At 47.5% G+C, this 9,512-nt stretch overlaps 1 protein-coding gene across 2 annotated transcripts; it reads right to left on the reverse strand.

Annotated features, from left to right (window-relative positions):
- Nucleotides 1-1,056: 1,056 nt before the first annotated feature.
- On the reverse strand, nt 1,057-8,328 carry LOC137856423 (alcohol dehydrogenase 1-like). 2 transcript variants are annotated; one of them, XM_068681788.1, is made up of 9 exons: nt 7,987-8,328; nt 7,806-7,928; nt 7,261-7,402; nt 3,807-3,894; nt 3,478-3,697; nt 3,098-3,358; nt 2,674-2,809; nt 2,223-2,361; nt 1,057-1,805 (listed from the first exon to the last, which is right to left on the reverse strand). In XM_068681788.1, the coding sequence occupies exons 1-9, from the start codon at nt 8,002-8,004 to the stop codon at nt 1,781-1,783; spliced, it is 1,152 nt and encodes a 383-aa protein (XP_068537889.1). In that variant the 5' UTR covers nt 8,005-8,328; the 3' UTR covers nt 1,057-1,780. The 2 variants fall into 2 exon arrangements, with proteins under 2 accessions (XP_068537889.1, XP_068537890.1); XM_068681789.1 differs by having other exon boundaries at nt 7,806-7,907; nt 7,987-8,327.
- Nucleotides 8,329-9,512: the final 1,184 nt, after the last annotated feature.

Here is a 9,512-nt window from a genome sequence, read left to right on the forward strand (position 1 = left end):
GTACGTGTTTCTCAGGCTAGACCCAGACTTTCCTAGTTGAAGTTCAGAGCAGTACAGCCCATAAGCAGTGGACTGGGAACAAAAATAATAGTCAGAAATCATTTTTATTTGTCACAGCTCATAGGCTATGCTGCCTTAAGGAGATCTTGTGGGTTTAGTATATGTCTTATTAATTACAGAAGTCAGAAACTTGGGCAGACCTTTTCATTGTTTGTATATATACTGAAGTAAAACCATGACACTTCTACTTGCAGATGTGTAAGAGCATGTGCTGTCTTCTCTGACCATTTCGATCTTTCTAATAGTGCACGTTTCCCATCCAATACTGGTCCAGTTATGGAAGTATTAATAAGGAAATATTAGAATCGTTACAATTTTTATTGATTGGTAGAAATGTGGTCTGATGAGAGACATGTATAACTTAAACCCCAAGCTAAAACTTGCACACTGGCAAAAGATCAACCGAACATGAGGTTGCTTTGTGGTAGGGTTTAAAAAATGGGAAGGGAGATTACCATCAGTCTGATTGATGGCCTCTCGTGATGCCAGGTAACCCAAGAACAGGAGTTGTGTCCTCTCCAAGGAGGTTATACTTTGACAGTATGATGCACTGTAAAATGGTAATGGAATAGATCACTGCTGGAGGCCTTTAAGCACAAGTTCTCTCTCAGCAATGATCCAGAGAATTGATGCTGCATTGGGAAAAGGTCCAATCTACATGGTCTCTCAAGAATCATTCAAACTCTGTTTTTATGTGTGTCGTTTACTTTAAATTTATTTATTTATTTATTCATTTAATCTCTCAAACAGCAGACTGTGGTTTTAGCAAACTTGCAGGATGTTCCATGAAAATCTATCTTGAGATGCATTGGATTTGAATGGGAACTAGCTTGCCCTTAAGATATGAATCACCAAAGAGTATCTGGCATGCCTATCCTAAGATTTGTATAAGCCAACCATAAGAGTATTTGTCTTAAAATCAATCCAAGGATTATTCAGATAATATGCTAGGCTTACAAAGGGCTAGTTTATGGAGTGCTAAAAGCAAAAACTGACTGACATTTGTGTTTGTGTTTATTCCACAGTAGGAAAGTCTTGGAAAGGGCACACTTGCTGAGGAATAGAATGTGATTGTCACCTTTCAAGTTCAGGAAAACAGTACAGACTGACATACAGTGAAACAGAAAACAAAAATATTTTTAAGCAGTGGTCTGTTGAGAGCTGGGTGCTGTCTACATTCACTTCTAGCAGTGTGTAAGCATCAGTAGAGAGTGATGTTTCACACTCTGATGCTTCTTCATGTATACATTAGGGAGCAAACCCATTTGTTTCCTATTGAGTTTTGCAATTTAGAAAGCATTACAGTAGAGAACAGGAGTCTTACGGCAGTTGCTAATTTTGAGTCCATCCTATCATATGCTTGTGTTTCGTTCTGTGCAGAAAACAAATGCTGTTGCCAGAACAATTGTGATGTTGGTAGCTCCCACAGAATCATACTGCTGTTGCCATAGACATGTATGGGACATAAATGTACTGTTCAATTTCTCTTTGTGGTTCCATTCCCTAACTTTCTCTGAGGCTGTTACCAAAAAAGCACAACTAGATCAGGAGAAAAGCCAGCAGATTTTGCTCAGGAGGCCCCAGTATGCACAGATTATAAATACAAATTGAAGGGAAGAAAATTCAGAGAGAATTAGCCATTGAGACGTGATGAGAAGAAGCTCGTGTTCAAATGAAAGGGTCTGGAGTGACCGCGCTCATCCTCCCTCGGCCGCATCCCTCAGTAGAGCAGGACGGTGCGGATGCTGGATGGGGGAAGAAGGGAGCAGTTACCGGAGGTGCTGCCGCAGTGCTCAGGAGCAGGCAGAGGGGCAGGCAGGTGCGGCCGGGACCGGCCACCTCAGCTCTCCCCCAGCCTCTTCTGAGCTCAGCGAGGGTGCTGAAGGAAAGCCTGAGGCACCCCGTCCCGCCCCACAGCTCCTGTGCCTCAGCCTGAAGGCACAGTCTGCGAGGTCCCCACGGATGGCCCTTCCTCCTCACTCTGCTTTCCAACACCGCAGCGAGGTGTTGGAAGGTGGAGGTCTTCCCTCTGCCTTACAGCAGGGCCTCCCACCACCGGGACCGGGGCCCTGCCTGCTCCCACTGCTTGGGCGCTGGGTGAGGGCAGCGAGCCGGGCACTGCCTCCCAGAGGGAGCCTCGGTCCTGTGAGCCACATCCTCACCTTTTGCCTGCGCGTAGCAATTCAAAGCCCTCGTTGATCTTAGCGAAAGGCAGCGTGTGTGTGATCAGCAAGTCAGAGTTAAATTTCTTCTCCAGATAGCTGGAGACCAGTTTGGGGATGGAGTCTCTCATCTTCCAGCCTAGAGAAGGGGGAAAAGCACCCACAGTGAGTGACTGGAGAAATGCTGCTATTATTACTTGTGTGTATATATATATATACATATATACACATATAAATATGTATATATACTTGCATAATTATATATATACATGTATATACACATATATATGTACATATATACATGTATATACACGTATATACATATATATATACGTGTATATATATACACGTATATAATTATCCTTAGAGGGTAACTGTTCTACAGGCAGTTCAGGAATTACTGTGAATAGACAGCACTCAAATGTCTGAAATCTTTCCTTTACTTCCATACCTCCAAGCAGAGTCCCTTTATAGGTTCGCCCACTTAGAAAAAGCAAAGGATCCATGGGAACCACTGAACCAGATGGTGCCTCTCCAACCACCACGCAGACACCGGTGCTCTTGTTGCAGGAGGCCAGGGCAGCGACCTGATGGGACAGGAAAGTGAATCAGGCACACTTATGGTAAATGCATTCTTTCTTTTCAGTTGTCTGCCACTCGCAGCTATCTGCAAACCTTTCTGTGCAATGAAAGCACCATCCCGTTTTGAGAGTCCTACGTGATTTACTCCCAAAGACAGAAAACTGCCTTTCTGCACAAAGACAAGCCCACAGGTGCTGGCACCAGGCAACAGAGCTCCCACTGTGGTGAAATTTGCCCTTGATGGGACGCTGTGAATGAGCTAGAGGAGGGCACTGTGTCAGAAGGCCACATACCATGGTGTCGGCTGTCCCGATGACCTCGAAGGAGTAGTCCACGCCGTAGCCGGTCATCTCGGTGAGCACCTCCTGAACAGGCTTCTTGAAGTCCTGAGGGCTGATGCACTCGGTGGCCCCCAGCTCCTTGGCCCTGGCAAACTTCTCCTTGTTGACATCGACGCCGATGATGCGAGAGGCCCCGGCCGCCTTGCAGCCCATGACCACGGGGAGCCCAACTCCTCCGAGGCCGAAGACGGCGCAGGTGGAGCCCGGTTTGACCTGCACGACACGGGGCCGGCTCAGCCTCCCGCGGGAGGAGGAGGAGGCTGTGGCAGAGCACTTCTGCGGGTGCACAGGTAGCTGCGGGGTGCTAGCTCTGGACACAGCTGGGTACCAACCTTGGCGGTGTTGATGGCAGCCCCGTAGCCCGTGGAGAAGCCGCAGGCCAGCAAGCAGACCTTGTCCAGAGGCGCGGCGGCGTCGATCTTGGCGAGGGTGAACTCCGGCACCACGGTGTACTCGGCAAAGGTGCTGATCCAGAGGAAGTGGTGGATCTGCTTCCCCCGGCACGTGAACCTGCTGGTCTTGTCGGGCAGCAGGCACTGTGACACGGAGAGGCTGTTGGGAGCACGCGCACGGGTCGCTCATCACGCAGAGCACTCGCCTGCGCGGCAGCACTGCTGAGAGCCGAGCCTGTGTGGGCAATGGGGGGGAAAAGCAAACTCACTGGGATTTCAGGCAGTAGTTGGAGTCAGGATTCTTGCAGAAGAAGCATTCCCCGCACTGAGGAAGGCCAAAGAGGATGACTTTGTCTCCTGGAAGAGAGCAGAGCCGGCGTTAGGTGTGTGAGGAATGATCCCCAGGTCGGTGTTATAACTATTACTAATGACGACTTAGCTTTATTGCAGGGCAGGAGTGCAGAGACGGAGATTACACTGCCAAATGACCACCGGCAGGCTCTTTCACAAACCGCTTCTAAGGTTGCAGCTGGCACTGCCTGCAGCCGTATAGCAGACGTTACACTCTCTTTCCTAATTAGTAATCATGTGTCTTACCCATTTGTGGTGAATGGGCAGTGACAAAAAGAAAAGGGGGGAGACAAAGACAGAAACGGTACAAGGAGGATGCCACTGACACTAACAGCATGGGTAATAGGAGTAGTGTAAGTGACACAGGTGACGGTGCGGGGCGCTCTGCCTGCTGCTCGCCTTCGCCTGACTGTGCACTGCTGCCAACGGTGCTAGAGTAAAATGTGAAGACTGCTCAGAAGGCAGTGATGAGAGTGCTTGTGTGAAGAAGATGTGTACTGAATCTGACTTTGTGTGCATAGATATCAATAAAGTGTGTAACCAGCAGAGAGACTGCAAGGACTGGGGTGATGAGCCCCTGAAGGAATGCAACATAAATGAATGTGACTGTCCAGCTGGGAAACTGTGGAGATAGTGATGAATGCCAAAACCCTGGTATCTGTAGTCAAATCTGTATCAACATGAAAAGCTATCAGATGAATCCTGCTACAGGAACCTGGAAAGGGCCATACGGCAAAGCAAATTAGATAACTGTTATTTAACTTGTCAAAAGATAAAAAAGAAAGTGTTTCAACAAGCAGCCATGGGAGGGAAGAATCACTGGACCCTCGATGTGAGGGACTGTACCTTGTTTTACTGACTACTGAAACAGCTGTGAGAACCGCAGAAAGGGACCCATGCATCCAGAATAAAAGGACCAGTAACTACTGAAACTCGGAGGGTTGAGTCCGCTCCTGGGAAACTGAAACTCAAGCTAAGGAAGAACTAATATTCTGGCAACGAGGCTCTGCATGAATTAAGGATGCCAAATAAAGGGGACAAGCCTGAAGGGAGGAAAGGGAGAAGGCAAGACCGGGGCAGGACCCTCCACTGCGGTGTGCATGGTCTACCGAGGGAGGCAACCCCTATGGGTATTGACTGCCAAGTGAGAGGGCCTCGACTGGACTTCTCCCACACTAAGGTCAGGTTGTCCTGAGAAAATAACATAAGAACCTTTTTTTTTAACCTATATAAAATTGTGATTCGTTTTCCAGGAGCTGGATCACCCTGACAGGCCGAATGGTAACACAAGCCTGAATCGACCCTGAAGGTGTTTGCCTATTATAATCCAGATACGTGGGCAGGAGACAGATCCTGGGACTATAGGACCCCAGTATATATACTTAATAGAATAATTAGGTTATTAGCTGTAATAGAAATAGTTATAAATGATGAGAACTGCTTTGTATCAAAATTGCCTAGCTTTGGATTATTTACTAGCACAAGAAGGAGAAGTCTGTGGAAAATTTAGCTTTAGTAATTGCTGTTTAAAGATTGATAAAAAGGGTGTTTCTTCCTAGTAGCTGATAGAATGTTATGTTCTGGTTTAGGATGAGAAGAATGTTATAATATGCTGATGTTTTAATTGTTTTGAATTGTTACAGAGCAGTGCTTAAACCAAGCCAAGGACCAAGCCAAATTCAGCTTCTCACTGTCCTGCCAGCAGGCAGGCTGGGAGGAGGGCCGGACTGCTCGGGGTTAGGCTGGGCATCGGACAGCAGGTGGTGAGCAATTGCATTGTGCATCACTTGTTTCATATACATTATTACTAGTAGTAATATTATCATCATTATTATTGTTATTGTTATTATTATTATTATTATTATTATTTTCTTGGTTTTATCTCAACTCACAGGCTTCACTTTCCCATTTCTCTCTCCCATCCCAGAGAAGGAGAGGGGGGAGGTGAGCGAGCAAACACAAACCTGGAAGGATATGGAATGGGATTTATTTTCATGGCTGCCTGGTGGACCATGGGTTAAAAGAGTGTTATTTTTATTGTTATGTGGTGTAAAGATGTTATTGTTTATACCTTGTATGATACCTTGTCTTACACTATTAATACACCGGGTGATAAATAGTACAGTGGTAATAACTTCGTTAAAAAAGGAAGGGAATATGTCAATTATGATGCTTAAGAATTGGACCCTCCAAGAACGGACTGATGAAATCCAGTTAACAACAGAAGAGACACGAATTGTTGATATTAAAAAGAAGATAAGGGATTGTGAGGAATGTGTTAACAATTCGTGTCCATAAAGAACAATTCTGTTTGAATCCTGTCTGCCTCTGGGTCCTGCACTGGTAATTTAATTCTTGAACCACAGATGCAGTGTGTCCCAGTCTCCCCCTCATTCTAGTCAATTTATCAAGTCTTCAGAAAATACTCCTTAAATTTATGAACCTGTTTGCTTTTGTTATTCCTGACTTCTAGTTCTAACAGTTACAGTTTTTTTCTGTCTTCTTCGAGATTGATTTAACACTGCTATAGATGTTATATAGATGACTGTGAATAGCTGGGAAAGAATGTTTTAATTGCTTGTGAGTTGTCAAGCTGTTTGGGAGTTTCAGAACAACTGATAATAACTGGTGACTGCTGGCGACTGTTATGAGATACTATGTGGATCCTTGGTATCTGGCCAGGGGGGCCAAGAGATTAAGAGGAAGAAAAAAGAAGCTGAAGGACAGTTGGGAGACAAGACCTGCGGAGAGTGTGCAGAGAGTGTTCCATAAACTTGGAATAGTGCCGAGTGAGTACAAAGGTGAGAGGAAGACTACGAGCCTTCAGCATGAAAGACCCCTAGAGACCCCCAGAGGAGACTGATGCGCATGCTCCAGTAGGAGGAACTGGACCCCGGAAGCTAATTATAATAATCTGTTTTTTTTTTTAGAAGTAGTAATGAATATGTATTAGTCTAGGTGCATAAAAATCAGCTGCTTGATGTAACTGGTGTGCGTCCTGGTGGAGCGGAGACTCCCGGTGCACCCAGCGCTGTTTGCTTACCTCTATTCCTTTATATTCTTTTAATAAATCCTGTTTTTTTATTTAATCCTAATTTGAATCCTGAGCCATTTATAACAGGTGCCTCTCACTCGGCAGCCTGGAGGGTGCCGCCCGTCACAGCGCCTGGCATGAACCCTCTGCTTCCTCTGCCCGCAGGAAAAATTCAGAGCCTGACTCGGGCACTTTGGAGAGCAGATGAGGAAAGGGTGTCCAGTGTCACCTGTGTGCAGCCGGTCATGGGTCATGGCTCCAGGCTGCTGGGGGCTATTTCCGAGCTCTGGGCAGCCCCATGGGCTTTGAGAGCCGAGTCCCGGGTGCGAGCTGGTTACCTGGTTTCACAGAGGTCACTCCTTCCCCAATGCTCTCCACAATCCCAGCTCCTTCGTGGCCAGGGATGATTGGGAAATCAATATCAAGAAAGGAACCTTCAATAACGTGGTCATCTGTGCGACAAATCCCTGTGGCCACGATCTGTTAGGAGAGGAAAGAGCAGGTGAGCTGTAGAAGGAGCCCGGTCTGTTTTCTAGTCAGTTAGTAGAAGTTTCTTTCATTTCTTAGGGTGTCACCAGGTTGGTGAGTCCTTTGCACTGTTTTGGTACTGAATCTGATAATCCCGTGCAGACTGTCCTTTCCTCTTGGCCTGAACAGCATCAGTGCCAGCAGCTGGGGAGATGTTTGTGACAGGCAGGGCCTCGGACAGCCACTGCCAGCTGTGAGCCCTCCACCTTCCCAGAGCAGCGCTGTGCTCAGGTCTGCGCCTTTACCTACAAGCCGGCACGTTCCCAAATGCTCTGCATTTAATCATGTTAGCAGTCTTTTCCCTAGAAGAGAGAAGCTGCCGCTGGCATTCGTGCTCGGCAGCCCTTGCTTTTACCTTGACACGGACTTCACGCGCCTTTGGGGGTGCCACCTCCACCTCCTCGAGAGAGAGCGGTTTGCCCACTGCCCAGGCAACAGCAGCTCTGCACCGGATGACCTGCAAGGAGAGGGAGTGAGGCTGCTGGGGAGCTTCACCTTCGGCTTGGGACGGGGAGAAGGGCAGTGAGCGTCCTTACTTTTCCAGACGTGGCCATGTGGGCTGAGAGGAGCCGGCGGCGGCGCAGGCTGGAGGTGAGCTGCCGTCTGTGTGGCCGGACCCGCACCTGGCGTCGAGGCCCCGAGCGCTCCTGGCCCCGCGGCTGCGGCTGGAGGGGGAAGCAGGGAGCGCGGGTGGCCTGGTGAGGGACCAGAGCTGGCGGAGAGCAGAGCGGGAGGTTCCCCTGCGAGCAGGGAGTCCCCTGTGCCCCCTGAAAGGCGCAGCCTCCAGGGGCTGGTGGCCGGGCTGCGGGGAGGAGACTCACGGCACCGCTCGGGCTTCCACTCCTTGCCGAGGGGCAACCTTTGGCCGGGCAGCAGCTCACCCCCAGCTATTTGTGAAAGGATTAATAATTACAGCAGAAAAGGAGACCTTGAGAGCATGGTATGGCGAATAAACACACCCGGCCTTTTGGAGTCCAGCTTAGCTCTCTGTGGCACTGCAGCTGTTTTCCCCTGGGTATGAGAAGAGCGTGTCAGCAAGGGCCGATTTTCCAAGGACACTTTTATGTAACTTTGCAACCAGCTGTGTGAGCAGTTCCCCTTCTGCCAGCGCCCTCCCTTCTCTCAGATCTGTGTCCACCAAGGTTTGGGGTTTGGTCAACTGCAGTAGTTCAGATCAGTATGATTTCAGAGGTTTCTTTTGTTTTTTCAGAGTGTTCCAGTTCCCAACCAGCAAAGCTATAAAGATGCTACTAGCAGATGTTTACTGTGCTTGGGAAATAGGGAATGGAAATGGACTTTGCACGCTCATGGACAGGACAGAAGCAAGGAGGTTTGTTGTACCGTATTTCCTAACTCCGTTTTTGTTTTGCTTTTTTTTGTCCATCGTCCACTCCAGATCCTGTTATTATATTTTCTAAACTTCAGGAAATAGGATATACTGCAGAAACACCATGTATCTTGCACAGGGAGTATAATTTACCTCTCTGTACTTCTTTCTATCCCCACAAGCTAGTATAAACAAACCTTCTTTGTCTTCTGTTTAGACCATGAGTTAGTTGTTTCTTAGCTGATACAGTAAATTAGTTTTGGCCCCACAGAAAATGTTTTCTGTGTGAACTGAGACACTCTTGTTTCTACTGAATCCATGTTACTCCAGACGAGATCAGTTAAAGCAGAATTAAAACCCCTCTCCCTCTGCTTCCAGTGTTTCAGTGATCCAGTTCATGCTGTCGGTTCACACGTAGCCTGCCCTGGAAAAGATAATCCTGTAGCTGAACTGCACCTAAAAGGAATTTTTTTTATGGCCCACAAAAAACCTTCAGACCTGACCGCACAGGTAACCACACAGAAACAAATGATTGGTATTTGGGTCTTAATTGCAATGTAAACTGAGTTTATGATATGCACACATATTTAAGCAGCTCTTTCTGTTAAGGTCTAATCTCTTAGCAAACCTGTCTTCAAATCATTAACCTTGCTGGGCTGCTCGAAGCCCCTTTTTGCTGACACAAACAGCTAAGTCATCGTTAGCACACTGTCCTCTTCTATCACAGGCTCTTTT

The sequence above is a fragment of the Anas acuta genome, chromosome 4 (assembly GCF_963932015.1).
Source record: "Anas acuta chromosome 4, bAnaAcu1.1, whole genome shotgun sequence".
Classification (NCBI taxonomy): Eukaryota; Metazoa; Chordata; class Aves; order Anseriformes; family Anatidae; genus Anas; species Anas acuta.